Raw genomic sequence first — 20,736 nt, 5'->3', positions numbered from 1 at the left:
GTTTCACTCATGTGTCTGTCACTATGACCAACGTTGTTGGGGTTAAACCAGGCCAACATGCCAAGCGATTTTATATTACTGCATAATGAACAAACACAGAATCATTGAGGCCTGTGCACAGACTGCATAAGGATAGAAATTTCAAATGTGATATCTTTCCAGACCACAATTTAAGAGTGAGTTAAAAAAAGGTTTATGATACATCAGCTGTACTGCGTTGGCTGCCTATGCATCTGCTCTTACACCACATTAGGTAGAAGATTCTCCGAAGCAGCTAACCCTAAAAGAAAAAGGGCTCATTTGCCCCAGTTGACTTCTGCTGAACATAGTACAAGGATGGCCAACCTGTGGTATCTGCTTTGTTTGGCACACAATAGATTTGGCAGGGAGGATAGATCAGGCAGGGGAAGGAGATTGGAGTGCCACTTGGAGGAGTCAGAGCTTACTTAGTGACACACTGGCCAGAAAGGTTGGCCCACACTGTCAGAGTATAGCAGGCTGACCAGCAATGAAAGTCCAGTTTCTGTCCAGCTTCAATCCAGGGGTCTTTCAAACATAACCATTACACCACAGAAACCCTGGGCACACCTATCATGGGGTAAGTGGAGGCACATGGACAGTTACCATGGAGCAGCTGATGTGCAGTAAGTCCACACCCCTTAACTCACTTTAATTTGTTCATTTATCCCCACCCCTCCATCTCCTGATTAGGAGCTCCAGTTGGAGAAAAAATGTGGAACCCTGCAGAATTGCCTCCAGAAAACAGCTTGTGAAAGCAGGTTGCTAGCTATAGCTTGCACTAAATGTTGTTTCAAAAGGTTACTATGTTCAATGCAGAACTGATGGGAAAGGATGGTGTAAACTCACATATGGCCCAAGATGTCTTCCAGGCTATTTTCTTGTCTTTCACGTCTACAGAACAAGAATCATGAATTGGTGAACATCTGCAAAAAGTAACTGACAGGGCCAATTCCTGTATTATGGCTGGATGTTTCCAAAAGGTTTCAGAAGCATGGGTTGCTTTCTAATTGGCTCATGTCATTCTTATGAACCACCAGGTTGCTCTGCTTGCCAAACACTTCTATGTTCCTCAGCTATTTGTTCCCTGAAACTTTCCTTTCCCATGTCTTTGTCACAAGGCATATAGCAGAATTCACAGATTCATTGGCATCTGACAGGGCTGCACTACCAGTGCTTTTGCCATGGTCTTGAACTCTTGATCTCTGGACTTCTAGCCACTCACCCCAGTGTTCACACCACCAGAGTGGGGTTTCCTTGAAGTTGAAGTGTTAGGTTGTGAGAGAGAGACTGTCAAGATAGCTAGCAAAAATGTCTTGAGGGCACCTTAAGTCTTGAGAAAAGAGAGGTGGGGGAGAAAGAAGACAAATGCTTAGGTCAGGAGTGGGCAAAATATGGCCCGCATAGGGACTTTGTCTGGCCTGTAGTGAATCCCTCAGTCCTGCCTAGCCCAGGCACCTTCTGGCCTGTGGCGCATCCCGCTGCCCCCTGGGCACTCAGCAGGGTTGGGGTGGCTCCACAGCTGGACTGCCTTTCTAGGCAGCCCAGGAGGTGACGGCTCCTTCCAGCTGCTGCTGCCACTGGCCCCAGCCCCGTGGTAATGGTGGGGACGTGCACACAGAGCCCCAGCCCTGGCTCACTCCGCACCTGTTCCAGACTTGGACCAGAGGAGTGGACCAGCTGCAGACCAGCTGTAACCCGTGCACACAGCTCTGCCTCTGGCCTGCTCCACGCCTGCTCCGGACTTTCCTTGCCCACACTGACCAGTGGCAGCAGCTGGGCAGAAGCTGCTGCTGAGCATGGGAGAAAAGTGGCCCATCTCCTTCACCACTGCTGGGCCCTTCTTGCTGCAGCTGCTTAGAGCCCATACCCAGGCTGCCCTGTGGCTCCTCTGCACTGCCACCGCTGCCCTGCTGGGCAGCCCAGAAGGGGTGGTGACAGTGGTGGAGAGGAGCCACAGGGCATCCTGAGCATGGGCTCTTGGCAGCTGCAGCAAGAAGGGCCCAGCAGTGGTGAGGGGGAGAGCCTGCTTTTTTCCCCGCACTGAGCAGCAGCTTCTGCCTGGGCATTGCTGCTGCTCAGCATGGGCAGGTAGTCTGAAGTAGGCACGGGGCATGCTGGGGATGGAGCGGTGCATGTGGGCTCCGGCTGGTCCGCTGCAGCTGTGAGACCAGAGCAGGTGCAGGGCAGGCAGGGGTTGAGACTGGGGCTGTGTGCTGTTGGCAGTAGCAGGGAGGAGCTGCAAGATGCCCAGGTTCTAGGCTACTTTAAGGGGGAAAGGGGTGCTGACTGGCCTGCGGTAGCTCCTCAGAACTGCCTGCGTGGCCTTGGGGCCCAAATAATTACCTGCCCCTGGCTTAGGAGTTTCTAAAAATATCACAGTAGGCATCTATCTGCATCTTTAGCAATCTGACCCCAAGTCAATAAGAAAGTGTAAAGGCAGGAAAAACTAATTACACTAATCATGGTATTTGTAACAGGAAATCATGACTGCTTACATCAAAGATCTTTCTCAGAATGTGCTCTGAAGCAATTAGTCTAGGAGTGTCATACCTTGCATGGTGACGAGGAACCAAAAATTTCTCAGACAAGAGAGAAAGCGACATTTGAACTGGATGGTTTGGTAAAACTTTTGCAAAGTGAGGCAAGAGTCTACAGTCCTAGTGAAATTTTAGAGAAATTTGAATCAGCATCCGTAGCACATGTCTGAGATGTAATACATGAGAATACTTATGTATGGGTTAATACACATTGATTTACAATAGCTCTCCAGCCTGTACTTCAGGAAGACAGATCAAAGAATGAAGAAACTTGGCATTAAATTGGGTAAATAAAATTACCCGGTGTATATTCTAGTCCCCCACTGTGTATTCTAGATACCACTGATGATTTGGAGGTGGTGGCGGCTGTGGATGTATTAAGGAAAAGCTTGTTTTGCTCACTGACAAAGTGAATTTGCCTTTCCTGTGGCTGCCGGTCCCAGCCTCCCCTACCCTGCCCCCACCGTTTTGTTGTTATGAGGGGACGGGTGGAGGGAGGGGAGGATTAATGTCTTGCTGTGGTGTGCTTGGTTTGGATGATTTAGTGATTTTTTTTTAGGTTGTTACAGACACTGAATCGAGCTTTGGTTTCTGGTGTCCTGGTATGGGCTTTCTGGTTCTTCTTTATTATGCTACCATCCATGACTCACACCTGTGTTCAACAGGCTTTCATAATCTCTGATCCTTTAGCTGGCTGCCTCTGCACAGTACCTGTGAGTCTTCATGAATCTCTCTCTCTCCTGTGCTGCTGCATGAGGATACTCACACAGCTGGTAATGCACAGGAAATACGTTGTGCAAGAAAAGGGAACATGAAACACAAACATGGAAGGTAGAAAGGTCTGCTTCCAGTTACCCTGGAACAAGTTCTTATTCAACTCATAACTTCAGATAGCTCCCTGGGCCAAAAATCAGCTTCCCTTTGATTAAGAAACTGGTCCAACTGATTTCTACCTCTTTCTCAGCACATATTTGCCTTTGCGGTCCAGATTATTGCTGAAGTGAATGGAAAACCAGAGGAACGAAGTTAAAATCATCCCATAAACCTATGACAGAAAAATAAGACACACAAAGAATTAAATACTAGGACCACTTATTGCATATTACTTCACCTGAGTGTAGAGGTGCTGATAAATGTTTCTCAAAAACATATCAGTGCTGAAGATGATTACTATCTCTGAGCTCTGTACCTGCAAAAATTACATTCTGTGAAATGCTAAAGGCTGAAATTTCAACTTGCAAGAAACAATGACCTTGTAGTTGTGATGTCTTTCATTAGACCAACTGAGTAGTTTGAAAAAAGGTTCTTAGCAAGCTTTTGGGCGCAGTCACCCTTCGTCATGCATAGGGAGTCTCTGACCTTGTAGTTAACACTTTTGATGGGGACATAGAGGATTTTGCGCTGTAACTTCCTCTGTGACTCTGGGCCCTAATGTTTCAAATGTCTATCTGGAAAATGAGGAAATTAGTACTTACTTTCTCCTACCCTTGTACACTGAGACTATAGATTCTTTGGGGCTCTTGCTATGAACAACTGCTAGCACAATGTCTCAATGTCAGAAATGAGAAAAAGCCAAAACACATAGAGTTCAAATTCCTTCAAAGAATATTGTTCTTCCACACCAACAATATGCCCTACTATAGTTTTTAATTGAAAAAAAAATCAGTGTATGCTTTTGGGAATAATACAAAATACAACGTGTGTGTGTGTGTGTGTGTGTGTGTGTGTGTGTGTCCAAGTGCAGAATTATGCAGCTCTTTGTACAGTAATATAAGCATTTACTGAATGGTACCTCACATTGCCCAGCACTGAGAGAGATCAGGTAGAGAAAGTCTATATCAGAATCTAGGTTGATTGAAGGCTGTTGCAGTAAGTATAATGGCGGTGATAACAATGTGCTCTTTTCAAAAGTTTGCCTTCAAGTGAAAGAGCTTTTGAACTTATGGGCAGATTCTGGCACATTTATGAGCAGCTCATTGTGAGCTGGAAGGATAGTGACATCAGAAGAACAAACCCAGCTATCATATGTTTCCTTTACATTCTGCAAGCATAACAACAAAAATATTTAAAAGCATTAAAAATTAAGTATTTAACAGCAAGTGCCACTTATGTGGGCAAGTATCTCTCCTTCCTCCCTTCTTTCCTTCCCTTTCTCTTTCTCTCTCTCTTTTTTCCTTGTATGGAACAAGATCTCTCCTACACAAAATAACAACTAAGAAATGCAACCAATGCAATTCAGACACACGGGCCTCAATCACAGTTCAAGGGATGAATCAATCTATGTGGAAAATAAACAGAACCTTTTTAAATATTAGTGTCAGAACATTACATGTCTATATAATTTGATGCACGAAGAAAGATAACCAGATTGTGATTATTCCACCTACTGTTTGTCTTCCATCCTTAGACACAGCAATTCAGCATTTGAACAAACATTTATCCCAACTTTATTATTAAAAGACAAACTGATATTCAACACAAGAATTTGCTCTTGGGATTATAGTGATAGAAATTACAACTTAGAGAGACTCCCTCATGGGAGACTGAGGAAGTTGGGAACTGGGAGATGGTCCCTCAGTGATAGATCTGCTAGCTTGTCAGGTATTCAGCCAGGTTGCCTATACACGTGCAGGGAGGCTGCTCTGACATGCTGTAATTACAAGATGTTGGAGTATACCCAATTAATTGAGTCTGCCGGAGCATGGCAATTACTGCACTCCAGCATCACGTGTATCAGCATCCCCATGCTGAAAAATGGCAGTGGGGGCACTTTAACTAAAGCTCATTTGGCATAGCCACTTTAATTAAAGCATCCCCCCTCCCCCAATCCCGAAGCATGTCTATAAACACCCTCAGAGACAGGCATCTGCAGGTGTTGTATGCTGCTCCATCCTGTGTTTGCCTGTTTCTTGAATGGATGATGACTACAGGGACCCTTGCTCCCTGCATGTTGAGTCAAGACAGCCCTTTGAGTATACTACAACTATCGCCAGGGCCATCTGCTTATGTGTATTGCAAATTAGATATAATAGTCTTTCACTCTGCATTAAGCCAGGGTAGATTTAAGGGTGAGCATGATTAAGTATGAAATCCCCTAAATATACAGTCCTACTCAAATAATCCTGCTTCCATAACTGAAGTTCAACCACAGAGCTGTGCTGAGTTAAGACAGCAGGTAAAATGTATTATTCTGTATATGAACCAGACTTTAGAGTTGTAACATGTGTCAGAAGGCTGCACAAGTGCAGGACCCTTGTGTAGAGGTAGTGAATGTGTGCTAGAATCACAGGTTTGGAAGGGACCTCAGGGGTCTGCAGTCCAACCCCTGCATGAACGCAGAAATACTATTCCTAAATCATCCCTGTCCAATGCTTATCCAACCTGTTCTAGAAAACCTAGGATGGAGATTTCACAATTTCCCTGGGCAGAGGTTCCACTGCCTCACTATTCTAGCAGGAAGCAAATTCTTCCTGAGATCTAATATTGATCTACTTTGCTGCAATTCAATTCAAAGCCGTTGTTTCACATCATGCCCTTTGCAACAAGGGAGAACAGTTGTTCTCCCTCTCATTTAAGGCTGCTTTTCAGATATTTGAAGACTACTGTCATGTCTCTCTTAACTGCCTTTTCTTCAAGCTAAATATGCTTAGTTCTCTCAACTCATTCTTGTCTGGCTTATTTTCCAGCCCTTTTGTTATTTTTGTGCCCCACTCTGGATCCACTCCAGCTTCTCCACTTCCTTTATAAAGTGTAGAGTGTAGAGCTGTACACACAATACTTTAAATGAGGCCTAGCCAGTTCTGAGTAGAGTGACTATCATTTCCTGGGCATGCCAACAGGAGATGTTTATGGTGGAGCTGCCTAATTACTTCTGCAGTAAACATATCAACATCTATACGTATGGCCCTATACAGTGCAGTAAACTAATAAAATGCACTGCTGGTTAGTACTCATAAATGCAAGTCCTTTCCTGTGGTGGAGTTTTTCAGTGTGCAGCAACTCACATGTAGATGCTGATGGGGCTGTCTCAGGCACAAGAGTGCTTCAGTGCAGGGGCTGCCTGCTGGCCAGCCCTACCCTGGAGCACCCTTGTGTTTCTGCTAGCCCCTCTGCAGCACATTGAGCTGGGTTGGAACAGCCATAAGCTGGCAGGCTGACCTCCTGAGCCCCCTGCCAGCAGGGCCGGCCCACAATTTTTTGGGGCTGCCTGCAAGATATAGTTTTGGGGGCTCCTGATACAAAGAAGCCAGCAACAGCGGTTGTGGCGACCAGCCAAAGATGCCAGCAGTGGTAGCGGGGTGGCAAGTGGGCAGACAGGAAGCTGGTGGTGGCGGCGGCAAACTGGAGTGGTGGCAACTGCTGGCCCCCCTTTGCTACGGCACTGTTTTGGAGTGTTCACAGCTGCAGGGAGCCCTTTGGCTGCGGGGCGCCCTGTGGCCACAAGTTTCGCAGGATAGGGCGGGCTTAGCCCACCAGCCATGGCTGCTCTGACCCAGCTCAACCTGTTGCAGTCCTGGGCGCACGTTCAAATGTGGTGCCCAGGAGCAATAAACTGTGGTGCAATATGTACCAGAGTTTATTGCTGTAAATTAATTGCATGGGTAGATGCACCTGCTGTCTTACAACTAATGCTCCTGTTGATGCAGCCCAAAATTGCTTTTTTATTTTTTATAACTATATTGTATTGCTGAATCATGTAGAATCTGATCCATTAAAACCTCAGATCCTTCTCAGCAATGTTGCCACTGAGACAGTTATCACCTATTTTGCATTTGTGCTTCCTGAGGTATAGCACCTTGAATTTGTCTGCACTGAGATATGTCATGTTGTGTCTGGCAACTTTCAACTAGACACCAGAGCAGATTTTCTGCTAGTAACATTCTCTATCCATCGCATGTATTTCTGGAAGCCAGTGTACTCTATGACTAAATACAATAAAAAGTCTGAGGCTGAATTGATTCAATCTGAACAGGCTAGTCTAGCCTGCATAGATAGAACCAATAACTAAGTGAACAGACATTCATTTTTGATTCCAGAAATGCAGCCACATGCCTGCAGTGGCCCAGGCTAGAAGCTGGGGGGTGCTAGAGCACACCTGCTCTGCTGGAGCAGACAGCTTGGGCCAAGACTAGTCCACCTACCCTGCAAGGTTGTGGGGGACTTGCAAAGCATCCTGGGATGCTGAGGGACTGTGAATTAACTTGAATCTGGAGGGGATCTGGGACAGAAGTTCAATAAACTGATTTAACCTAAATCAGTTAAGTCTGATACTACGTACATGCAGGTTTATCTTAAACCAGTTTCTGCCATTTTGAAAGTGGTTAATGTGCACTGAACTGTTGTGTTACAGATTTGAACTGGTTTCTGATCACTTATATCAGTTTGTGTGCAATTTCTGTCTCTAGCCTATCTGATTAATGTGCCAACAAAATCTGCTCTCATCACAAAATTTCAGTTCCTTCCCCTACCTCCCAGTTGAACAAGTTCAGCAGTTTCATGTCTTTTCTCCCTGACTTGGTGACTTTTGCAGGGTCTTTCAGGGTCTATCATTTCCTCCAGGACTGCAGTGTGTAAGATATTTTTACTTTCTGCAGGTTTATGTTCCACAGGCCATCTGCTTGAGAATCACATATGAATTAGGTGCCCTCTCTTTCTGTTATACAGAAGCCTTCCTACTTCCTGCAGCTTTCCAGCTCCACTGAGCTATTTGCCAGCTTTTATAAAGACCTTGAAGCAATTGTTCAATTATGTGGCTTCAGAATTTCAGAGAGGAAGCACCTAATTAGTGTCTGGAGATAGGCCTCAATTTCTTGAAAGGACCAGCATCCTGGTGCATAACTGCTGCTGGAATGCTTACTGATCTAGGTTAGGTATAGAAATTCAAGAAGCTGAAGCTGGAATCGATCTAGATTATGCTGTTTTCTATAAGCAGTATAGTTTAAATTGGTAGCACACATTCACCCTTTGGTGGTGGTGGGGCAAATCTTAGGTTCTGCCTTTTTTAAACTAGTCTGTGGGTGTGTCTACATGTGCATTAATGCAGTTTTCCTAATGCACATTAAATTTAGTACCTCTAGTATGAGGTACTAAATAAATGTACATGAGGCTGCCCTAATGCACAGTACTGAAAGCACACATTTTTAAAGTGACACCTAATGTGCAGTAGGCTATTTTACTGCACATTAGTGTAACTGCATTTTTTATGTGTTGCTTTAATGTGCAGTAAAATAGGCTACTGTGCATTAAAGTGCACATGTAGACATGCCTTGTGAGTACCAAGCTTCTGTTCTGTTATGGGCATAGACTAGTTTTGTGTGCTGAACTTCTGTTCTGTTACAGGTATAGACTGGTTTTCAATCACATACTGGTAAAAGAATAATGTCTGTACCTGGCCCTAGAGGCAGCATCTTTGCCAAGTCAGTTTGAAGGCAGTTCTTCCTGCCTAAGTTAGAAGCTTCTAAACTTCTCCCTGCATAGAACTACTCTTCTATATATCTAATTAACTTCATAGCTATTTGCAGGATGCCAGTAAAAAAATAATTATTTCAGAAATTTCCCCTGTAAGTTTTTCATTTCTTAATGACCAAATGAACATACAACATTTTTCAGACTGCAAAACACATTCTTTTTAAAGTATCTGGGCTTTGATAAAAAATTTTGATTTTCAAAAATATTTTTTTTACAGAATCATTTTATGTATCTCTACAAAGTACTGGAAGATTTTTACCAGGGTGAAAGTTTTCCATGAAAGTGCTTGCTTTGGCTGGGGGCAGAGGGGGAGGGGAAAGGATTTTAAATGAAACTTTATCATTACATTTTTTTTTAACCAGTTCTACAAAACATGATAAGAAGTTTCATGTGAGGCTCAGAACATGGGACATTCCCAACCACAGGACAAGTTGCTTAGAGAGACTCTTGAGAGTGAGATTCAATTGGTGCAGATGTCCATTTTCAAGCCTGTCCCCCATTCCTGTCTGTCATGCCTACTTCTGGTTGACAACAGTTGAGTAAGCCTCTAGGCTGAGAACCGCCAAGCATTTTTCAGGCCACCAGTAGCTCTTTTCCTATATAACCTATCAGTCTGGAGGGTTTCCCTCTAGTTCAGAGGTGGCCAAACCACGGCTCGCTGGCACAGCGCTTGTGGCTGTTTGGAAATTGGCCGAAGCTCTGCCCGGTTCTCCCCGAGGCGGCTCCGGGGGACAGTGCATCCCAGCACCTCCCATTGTTCTGGCTTCCCCCCCAGGGAGTGCACCCCAAGCCCACCCACCTCCCAGCGGGGAAGGCCAGAGTGGCTCAGTGGTGCGGTGGGGTGAGTATCAGTGATCACTTCCACTCCAGGTCACTCAGCACCCTCCCCTCCTGCTCCCGGCTCCCAAGATGAGTAACTCTGGCCACGCCTGCTCTAGTTTCTGTGGTGAACTGCATCTTCACGGTTATTGCTTTGCTACTGAATGCTATGCTGATGGCTCATTATAACCAGACATGAAAAAAACTCTGCTTCCTAAAGAGAATTTTTTTGATTCGACCCTCCCTCCAGAACCACTGAATTGTCCTGATTCAACAAAATCAATGGATCGAAGGAACAAACGTAAGTACCATGAAGCAGACGGTGATGATCATCAGTGTGGAGACATAACGCATGTGTTTTTTCATAAAGTCTTGGATCTGCTGAAGGCAATCCTGAAAAAAAAGAAAGCCTATGAGAGCACAACTTGTGGGAACTCACCTTGTATCCCCGTAGGGGTTTTGTCATCAACAAGCTTCCTGACAGGGTTTTTCATTATCCCCACCTCAACAGAAGCAGCTTCCAGGCCCTCTCCCTCTTTCACAGGCCTTTGAATATCTAAGCTGTTTCTGTCTAAGGAACGGGAACAAGAGTGAGATTTTCTCCAGAGTTTGATTCTTCTCTCCACTTCCTTAACTAGCAGGGATAACTGCAGCAACAGTGCAAATCCTCTTCAATTTAACCCACTAGTAAATTGCTGAGGATTGTATTGTGAATGGGAATGTGAACGTGTAATATTAGACTTGACCTTTGTACATAAAAGCGCTCTTGTCTCTCTGCTGTAACTGGAGGTGCTCCCCACGACAAGTACACCTGCTGCTACTGTGATGTTCTTGGAACGGCACCAGGTGAAATACATTTTAGATTATGGTGTGTACATGTTTGCTAGAAGAATAAAGGCATGTGAAATGCACCGCAAGGCTGTCTCTGATCTTCAGACAGGTTATGCTAATAAGGGGCTGATTTAAGTATGTGAATAGTGTCATCAGTGAGAGAGAGAGAGAGCGAGCACGGGTAAAGTTACGCTGTTGCTCAAGTACTTTGCTGGGTTAAATCAGGCTGCCCAGAGCCTTATAACCTCAACAAACAAAAAAAAAGAGAGAGAGAGAGAAAACAAACAGCAGTTTCCAATACACAGGATCAGTTCCTGCAGTCCCAGAGAGTCCACAATGTGCCCCTGCCGTTTACCTCCTGCTACCAGGGGCAGGAAGGAATTCAAAGCATAAATAGCTATATGCAGACCTGCTTCCCCACCCTCATCCAGACCAAGTTCCTTCCTCTAGCTTCCTGCCTGAGGGCCACAAAATACTCAGTTCTAGGCTGTTCTATATGTTACAATTCAGAACTGATTTTGCAGAAGGTAGATATCTCACAAAGACCGCGACCCATCCCAGCAGCATATCCCAAATTTGTCCTGGTTCCTGCAAGCAGACCTGCAAAATAACTGAAGCATTCCAGATGTATATGCTGCTAGCTGTGTTGCGATGTTGTATGAATGTACTATGATGTTGCATTAATTCAAGATGGCTTTGCATAACCATAGCAACTCAGCAATCACTTTGTACCCCACAGCAAATACACACTCCAAAGTTAGCAACTTTAATTAGGACAGCTGGTCCAACAAAGAACAAAAGTTACACAGACCAAGGGAATTTATTGAGAAAACTCCAAGTTAAGGGCTCAGTATAGAGCTTATCTACTATTGATTCTGATTAGTCAGATGGCAGGGGAGTCTTTATTGAAATGTGTTTGATGAAACTGCCCAGAAATAAAAAAGCCCTGCTTTCTGAGCTCTGAAAAACTAGGGCAATTTTTGTTTGTTTTTTAGTTATTGCTTTAATGCCCTTGAAAAGGAAATTATAATTTGCATTTGAAAGTCTGCTCAGGCAGCTTCTGGCCATCAGTAGGGAAACTGCTTCAAATAGAGAAGTCTGATTAGGCAATTGAGCTTTTGACATCAGACATCAGACATGCAAGTATGACATCACACACCGAGGACAAGAAGCTTCAGAGAAATGACAAGTTGACCAGATCAAACATTTTCAAATCTCTCTGGGATGTAAATGTCAAAAGCTACAAAATTGTATTTGTGGCTGAAGGAACTACTGATCCACTCTAACTTCTCCCAGCTGGAGTTTTCAGTCTGCAAGACGCCTGCTTTGTATTTCTAATGAAAAATTAATACCCTTATTCTAATGGGTAAAACTGCAGAAGTGGTGTTTGGCAATCAGTAAGAAGATAAGTAGCATCAGTTGGATGTATAGAAAAATAGTCCAAAATACTCCTTTTTATCCCACCAAATGCTACCATTTCTCTTGTTCCATCTGGACTTTCTCAAAGGAGAAAAAGATGCCAGTGAGAATATGATCCAAAGAAAGTGCCAATAGATGTGGTCAGTCACACAAAGACAATGAAGGCAGCTAGTGAAGAGGGGTTTAACTAGGAGCTTGGAAAACAGGATGAACAGAAGACACAAGTGTCGGTAGCTCTGTGGAAAAGATTTGGGAATAATGATCATGCTGCTACTGCTCTGACTAAAAGTCTATGGATATTTACAAGATGCAATTTAGACAAAAGAATAAAGTCAGTACAATTATCCAGATGGAGAAAAGCAAGCAGGAGCCTCATAATCGCTGTAGTAACAGACTGGGACTGAAAATAATGACCAAGGGTAACAGCAAGACTCCATTTACTGTTGACCTTCATCATGTATGTCCATTTAGGCCTTACCTACACAAGAACAAAAGCTGTTTTTTAAATAAAAGTAGATCAATTGAGCTGTTTGAACTAGCTGTTAAGTTACAAGTTACTTTTGACATCTCATCATACAAATGCTTCCCTAGTTCTTCCCTTACCTCTCTTGCTGTACTTGTAAGAGTTGATGGACATGTCCCATTTTCAATGCCTCTGATTTCTTCAAAGGGTGAATACTTCCCGCAGCACAGAAACTGAAACAGAACAAACTATGTCAAAAGTCACTGTTGTGGTTCCCTTTCTACTCAGAAGGGCAGACTGATGATGCAGAATGAATGGAGTCAGGGGAATAACAATTTCTGTCTATCTTCCTTTGGGCTAAGATTTCATAACACGGTGGCCGCAAAGGACATAAAGTTTATCAAGAAAATTAGCCTTAAAGCCCTTGGAGGGCTTCAGGGGTTCAGGGTCTCAGACCCTGACCCAAAGCTTACAGAAGTCCATTGGAATCTTTTCACTGACTGCTGAGTAGCAGGCTTTGGATTAGGCTCTGAATTCTCCATACCTGGAGCAATGGGGCTATCTCCTCTCTTTTCTTCTCCTCATCTGCATCTCAGGAATTTCAACTCCAGTTTTCAGAAGTTACTAGTGATTTGGGGAGCTCAGCAACAAGCACCTTGAGGCCACCTACCATTATTGCATGGTATCCACAGTTCTCTTGTGATTCTTCCAATGCAGACTACACATCCTTAGCACTTCTAGACGCTGGACCCTGCATTTTTGTTGGACCTTTTTTTTCTTTTTATCTGATTCTAGTGGCCTGAAGATCCTTAGATCTACAAACTTCTGACAAAACTTGGAAGTTGCCCACAGCTCTTCAACATGCTGGTTTTTACTGTGGACAAGATAGTCAAATGGCTTATACCTTCTTACCAACATTAGCTGCACAAATGGTTAGGTCACAGGATGAGGAATTGAGAGACCTGACTTCTAATCCTGCCTTTTCTGTACCCGATTCCTCTCCTCTGCTCACCAAATTGCACAGAGGACTCTGATGTCCCCTTCAAAGTAGACACAGCAGGGGTGCACCAGGGAGAATAAGGCAATGAAGGTAAAAGGTGGTGTCATCCAAAGAACTCCTTGCAGACCCAGGTACTGGAAACAATATAGCCGATGCTCCTTCCAAGCTAATCTAGCTTGCTTCCTAGCCCAGCTATTTAGCCCATGACTGTGCCACACTTCCTGCTGTCTCGCAGGAATCATGGGTATTACTATATTATTGAAATTAAACAACAATTATCATGAGTACAGCCCTTTGAGAAATACAGATGCACATGGTTACAGAAGACATTTGTAAGTGCTGAGAGACAAAAAAACAAAACGAGAGAAAAGGAGTAGTCCGGAAATAAACAAGCAATTTTGATCATCTTCTCTAGTTCCTACAGCTTGACATTAGATCACTATCCAAACAGGTCCTGCTGAGTGAGGGTATGACACTTCCTTTACTCAGCTGGCTGTGGAGGACTTGCATGTTTCTCACCCCAGGAAACATTCCAAAATGCTCCCTTTTCTATTGTGCTGTCTCATCATGCACACTCCAAAGCAAGTGCTCTCCCTAGGCTCAGTGTGGTCACCTTGATCCACCTATGGTACTGCAGAGTTTAGGCAATAATTTTTATTCACACCTACAGGTTGCACTGCAGGGTCACAGTTCTTTAGAGCTTTACAGCTTAGCTCATGGCTTTAGCAACTTTAAAAAGTTGCAAAGAAGGTCACATATCCAAATGCTTGCAGGTGGCAAATTTACATCCAGCTCGAATTAGTGCTTTTACCCTTAGGGCACAGATCGCATTCATTCTAGAGCCCCCTAATTACTAACTGTGTAATGACAACAGTTTTAGATTAGGGCTTCAGCTTCTCAGATGTATACATTACACATATCCTTCCCTTATCAGTATGGCTATGGAATGGCAAAGGAACTGACCAACTTGTGGTATGAGCTGCTGCTGTTCCAGGAAGGTGAGATTGCCTTTTAGTACATTTTGAACAAGAGTGATATTCAGATACATGAATCTCTCCACTGAGACAACATCACTGCCCCATAGTTGAAGTCTGTAAATTTAACTTGCAGGTCATCATCTACAGTCTTATGACAATCCTAGTAAGTCTTCTCTTGCTGCTACTAATACAGCCAGCCAAACCTGGAGCAAGATGCCAAAAGCGAACCAACCAAGACTGGGTGTAACTTACTGTTTCATGGATGACAGTGAGTTCCTCCTTCCTGAAGCTGGAGGAGTTTCTCCTCACCTCCTCATACACAAGATCATATACATCCATCATAGCATCTTCCACCTACAAAGAGGATGACATATTTAAGCCAAGGATTTGACCATACAAGTCACTCAACCATGAGCCAAATCATAATCTTTTCAAGATGGAACTGAAACTCCAATCTTGGAGTCTTGTCTGGAACACCCTTGGGATAGCCTATTCAGCTAATAAAGTCATATAAGCACAAAGCTTCCTCTGATATACTCATGAAACTGAAATATAAAAGAGAGGAACCCAAACTGGATTTCTTTGCCTTTGGGGGTTAGGTGGGAGTTGTTCTAGACTATAGACTGTGGCTGCTTCTGTCATTAGTATTAAGTGGTAAATAGTGTAACATGTGGGATGTTACCAGTCCTCTTTCCATTAAAATTATGTTACTAACAAACCTGATCGCTGCGCTGACAATTTGCTGCCTTTTAAGTGACACTATTTGGCTATATGAATAAAGGGCTTTTCTTAACATCTTTACATTTTGTAATGGGTAGGTCAAAACATGTCAGATTTTTGATAATGTTTGAAAGTTCACATAAAGAATGGTCACCTCTATGAACTACCTCTAAATTAAAGTTTTGCACAAGTAAAAGTCTCAATGACTGCTGGCATCCAGAGGAGGGCGATTTGGGTGCTAGTGAAGGACCTGGGTTCAAATCTTTACTCTGGCAGAGAATTATTTTACTATCTTGGACAAATTACTAAGAAAATGTCTATGCCAGTGATTTGTAACTAGGGTGCTACTGCAGGATGCCATGAAATGTTAGCACTATTAGTTATACAAACATGATTCCCAAAATAAAACCAGAGATTTCAAATAGAAATCCATAGTGTCAAAAGCATTCTGCCCTGTTGCAGCCTTTCTGGAAAGAATTACTTTATTATTTTTGTAGCAAAAAAATGAGAGAAAAGTAAGAGCTGAGGTGTTTTCCAAGGGGTACTTTGAGTGTAAAAAGATTGAGAACCAAGTATCTATGCCACCCCCACACAGATCCTGAGATGGCTGCCAAGAAACAAGCCTTGCCTATTCACTCTTACTCTATATACACCGTTCTGCCAACAAAAGTTACATAATCACTTCTTGTTGCATACCTATGGACACTCTCAGGTATGGTCCAGGGTAAAACACAGGGTGCATCCAGCACCCTCCAACTGCAGCCATGTAACAGTTTTTCAGCATGCAGCTCATAGAGTGGGAGTGATTATGAAGTGTTGATACTGGTTTTAGGGTCAGTGAGATATTGAGTGAAGGCCTGTGAGATTATGTGCCCACGCTTGGGCTTCAGGGTCATGCCACCCTCCACCGGGGATTCAGATGTTAACTCTTGCCTAGATTAGGTACCTAGGTCAAGATCTTCTCAAAAGACACAGCAGGACTAGACTATGGCAGTAGCAGCAGCCTTTTGCCCTAAGCCTTGTGTTTAGGACACTAATCCAGGATGCTGGAGACTAAGGTTCAATACCCTCCTTTGCCTGAAATGATTTACAACCAGTTTCAGTCTCCCTGCTGAAGGCTGGAACTACCAGACTATTTTAGATGGGAGATCCTTTAATCACTCCTATTAAATCTCTGTGTATGGAATAACTGTCTATCCTTTGAGCCATACTGAATGAACATGTCCCTTTGCCTCTATAATAAAGCAATCACTGGGGAGGAGAAGACCCAAGTTTCAGCCCGTTCTAGAAAAGATTGTTTTATTTTATGCTATGGTAGTGTTGGAGTGATGTTGTAGCTGTGATGACCCAGGAATTATGCGAGGCAAGGATTTTTGTGGGCGATATCTTTTATTGGACCAACTGTGTGGTTGGGAAAAAGTTAGACACTCCTTCTTATGCAAGGCAGTCTTTATTAGATCACCTGAAAGATATCACACACAAAAATCCTTGCCTCTTGCAGTATTTTATGTTAAGCATTAATTGGACTGGAAAGCAGGGACTGGAATGCAACTTCCCTTCTGTCCCCAGTGAGTAGCCATCGGCTAAGTTTAGTCATATTTATTATTTCACTGTCTGTCTGGCCCAGTGACTAATTATTCTGTGAAAGTGAGAAAGTTTCCATAGGAGAGACTGAAAAACACCAGCACTGTATTCCCAGGGGTATTCATTGATGAAGTGGTGGCAAAGCATTAAAAATCCCCCCAGGTAAAGGAAAGGAATTAAAGCCAAGTCTCCACCATGCTGAATGGTATTCTCACATTCAGTAAAAGGGATTTTTTTTTACATATGTTCTACGCAGTTCCCAACTCAGTAGGTGTATTCTGAGAATACTAATCAGATCAGGCCTAGTCAACAACACAGGGAGAAGAAGGCCTTATCTGCAGATCTTGGCTGGGGCTTCAGTGTGAACTAGGCATAGAGCTCCTCAGCTTCTACCAGACTTAGGCAGCTCTAAAAAATACCCACAAGCAACCTTTTACAAACCTAGGTGACTTCACTTGTGGATACTTAGATATCTTGGGAACTCAGGTGCCTCCAACCTTAGGAAGCAGCTGAGCTGGTGGTTTGAAGGACTTAAATTTAGACCTGGGTGCCTCCTTTGAAAGTTAAACAGTACTTGGGCACTCAAGTCCTTCTGTAGATCTAGCTCCCTGTGCCTCTGATTCCTTTCTGTAAAGTGGGGTAATAGCACTCCAGGGGCATTGTGAGGACATGTACAGTCATGATTGTGAAATACTACAATACCAGGGTTACTGGCACCACATGTTTACTAGGGCTGTGGGAAACTTTGGCAGCTGCTTTGTTTTGGAGGTGTTTAATCCCATTTTGGCACCCAAAACACTGAATCTGCTGGGGCCAGCGACAGCACTGGGTTCTTTCCGGTGCTTGGCGCGGGGTGCTCCAAGCAGATTTGGGTGCTGGTGCTGGCCCCGCCACCAGAGGCAACCTGCTGTCATCCCGCATGCAGATCTGGGGGCCTCTGCCTTCTGGGAGGAGTACAGCTCAGCCCTGCAGCCCTCTCGGGGGGCATGGGCCCCCAGATCTGTGCGCAGGATGACAGCAGGCTGCCACTCCCAGCAAGTGATATGAGTTTTGCTTTGAATAGTTTGAGCTGCAGTTTCACAAAAAACCCTGCACCTATCTCCTTGAAACTTGGCAGGCTTCATGCATTCAGGAGGGGCAATGTTCATCAAAATTGTGCGGGCTGGGCCCCGATCCCGCCCTCGTCGCCATGTGCGGCGGTGATTCCGATCCCATTCTGGCCGCCATAGGCAAGCCGGGGGCGAACCGGGGTCGTACCGGACCCGTCTTCGGTGCACGCGGGCTGTGGCCGGCAGCCCGGGCACGCGGGGTGGGAGAGAGCCGCAAAGCGGTTTAGCGCACGTGAGTTAGAATTAGTTACGGAGGCGTAATGGTTGATTGAAAAGATTGTTTACTTACACCCAAAGATGGTATTGGTGTAGGCTGGACAAGTTTCCAGGCACAGCTCCCGCTTGAACCCTCATTGGAGGACTCTGACAAATCGATTGCTCCCACGGAGTTTGCTAGGCTCCGCGGGTCCGGTAAGTTGGGTTCGAAAGTTCCCCGGAGTTATTCAGGCTCCGCGGGTCCGATAAGTTTTCCCTGGAGCTTGCTAGGGTCCGTGGGGTCCGAAATTACAGGAAAGGACGTCTAGGATTGCGCTCGGCGACGGGGAGAGGCGAGAAGCGAAAGCTCCGTGGGCTCGGTTCTATTGCCTCTCTTGCCTGCTTAGGGGAGGCGTGTCAGGTCTGCGAGGGTCCGCAGCGCTTGGAGATCTTCACACAGAATCTCTCTCTCTTTTCCTCCCTCCTCTGGTGTTCGTGGAGTCCTCCAACTTGGGCGGAAACCACACAAGCTTTTTGTACGGCTAGCAAGCCAATCGCTAGCCGCCACGTGTGCCTAAATTAGGAATCGGCCAATAACATGGCACAGATCCTAATACAAATGGCGGGAACTTCTTTGCAACGTGTATCACTACGGTGCAAGAAAGAGATGCACACTGCAAAGAAGCTGCAATCCGGCGGGAAATCCCCCGTTGCACCAGAGTTCTCTCTAGCAGCAGAGAACTCTACCGTGCAAAGAAAGCGACAAATTTGGAGGGAAATAATTTAGCTGTGCCGAAGCACACACACCAACAAAAAATCACAACTTTGGGTTGTGACAAAAATCAGGCAAGAAATGACAAAGTTAGCATTTTAGTGATTCCCCATTATATCCTATGGCCGAAACACCAAAACAGCATCAAAACTCCGAAACAGACTTGGCCGAATCAAAATGGGACAGTGATCTGAATTACCAAAACGAATCACTGTCCCTCTGAAACGTCGAATCCAAAACTGAAATGAAACATAGACATTTTGCACAGCCCTAATGTTTAACTCACAGATAGTTGCTCCAACATAAGACTGCAATGGCCGCATTCTAGACAAACAGAGTAGGTGTAAGACCAGAATGCCACAGTGATGAATCAGGCCCTAAGCACTTTTATTGAAAATATGAAAGATGACAGCTTCAGCAATCTCAACCAATCATTGGTGACGTTTCAAATGAAAAATATGCCAGGTGCCCTTGAATCTAGCAAGGAGCTGGCAAAATTCTCTCATTTTTAGTCCTTTTTCTCCCTGTAAATGATCTGAAGTGGGTCTGAACACAAAGCATTGCTCTTAGAACAGAAAATCAATAGGCAGGTAGGATGGGTCAGGGACAGAACAAGTATACTTGGATCAAACACATCCCTCAGCAAGGTTTTCCAGTCAGGTCTTAAGGTTTTGGCTTAGAGAATTACCCAAGAAGAGACACACAAAGTATTATCTTTTTTTGCATTTGGGAGATGAAAGAGGGGCCATTAGAGACCATATTAGTGATTACTGTAATGTGATTCTGCTTTTCCAATTGAAATTCACTAACAGGGGTTAAAAACTAAGGGAGAAAGAAATGACTGCTTAGTTTTGACCTTCATCCATTTTGGCAGGAATAGATTTCAAGTTTCAAATAATGTGTGAGGAGATTTTTTCCAAAGGCATCAATATGGAATGGAAATAAATGACTTTTGAGATGCTTTTTGTTATTAGGGGCATTTAAGAAGAGTTTAGCTTTAGTTTTGTGACAGTAGCTTCATAGGTGGGCAAGTGAGGGAATTTACTATCATTATGTGTGTTCACCTGGGAATTCAAGAAATTACAGAGGAGCAGCTGGCAATTTGTTGATTCCATTGCTTGATCCATTGATTTTAACCTACAGCACACTGATAAACTCCCCCTGAGGAGTTTTGTCATTGCTCACAATATAATTAAGTAATTCAGAAGACAAGGTTAGAGAGATCTAACAGTGTACTAATAACAGACTTGATGGGATTCAGAGTTGTCAGATGCAGCAGGTTGTACTGTTCCAAGGTAGTTAAACAACAACAGAAAAAAAATAGTGACCCATTATCAGCCTGGTACAAGACCATAATTGGTGGCCATGCAAAACATTCTTTCCCTGGGTAACCTTTTAGCTGAGGTGACTAAAAAAATTTAGTCTCAACTTTTCCACCTCCTGTTCCTTGTCCCTGCCATAAGTAACTTTTCATAAGAACAAAAATTATTATGCAAATGTATTTTCATTTAAAAAACAGCTTTTTCTTTATCAAAGTCCTGAAAAATTATAATTTCCTGACCTGCTCCTTTCGTGTCCTGAATTTCTGGAAAAAACAGAAGAATCAACGAGATGACAAGGAAGACCCATATAAACCACTCTGCTGCTTACGCTAAGAAATTGCATAACTTCATAGATTTCATAGACGTTCAGGCTGGAAGGGACCTTGGAAGATCACTGAATCCAGCCTGCTGCCCCAGAGGCAGGAAGTCAGTTGGGGTCATAGGATCCCAGCAAGATAAGCATCCAAATTTCTCTTGAAGGCATTCAGTGTGGGTGCTT

The 20,736-nt window shown here is 44.1% G+C and overlaps 1 protein-coding gene across 1 annotated transcript in view; it reads right to left on the bottom strand.

Annotated features, from left to right (window-relative positions):
• Window positions 1-2,099: 2,099 nt before the first annotated feature.
• TSPAN32 (tetraspanin 32) overlaps window positions 2,100-20,736 on the bottom strand; it is an 80,649-nt gene continuing 62,012 nt past the window's right edge. Inside the window, exons 5-8 of the mRNA XM_019476635.2 lie at window positions 14,788-14,889; window positions 12,699-12,791; window positions 10,155-10,238; window positions 2,100-3,603 (exon numbers count right to left, since the gene is read on the bottom strand). Of these exons, the coding sequence (XP_019332180.1) occupies window positions 3,508-3,603; window positions 10,155-10,238; window positions 12,699-12,791; window positions 14,788-14,889 (375 nt within the window). The 3' untranslated portion in view covers window positions 2,100-3,507. The remainder of the gene's footprint in view (window positions 3,604-10,154; window positions 10,239-12,698; window positions 12,792-14,787; window positions 14,890-20,736) is intronic.

Source organism: Alligator mississippiensis, chromosome 2 (genome assembly GCF_030867095.1).
Source record: "Alligator mississippiensis isolate rAllMis1 chromosome 2, rAllMis1, whole genome shotgun sequence".
Lineage (NCBI taxonomy): Eukaryota > Metazoa > Chordata > Crocodylia > Alligatoridae > Alligator > Alligator mississippiensis.
Note: the sequence above shows the minus strand (reverse complement) of the source record. Positions and strands in the feature narration are given on the sequence as shown.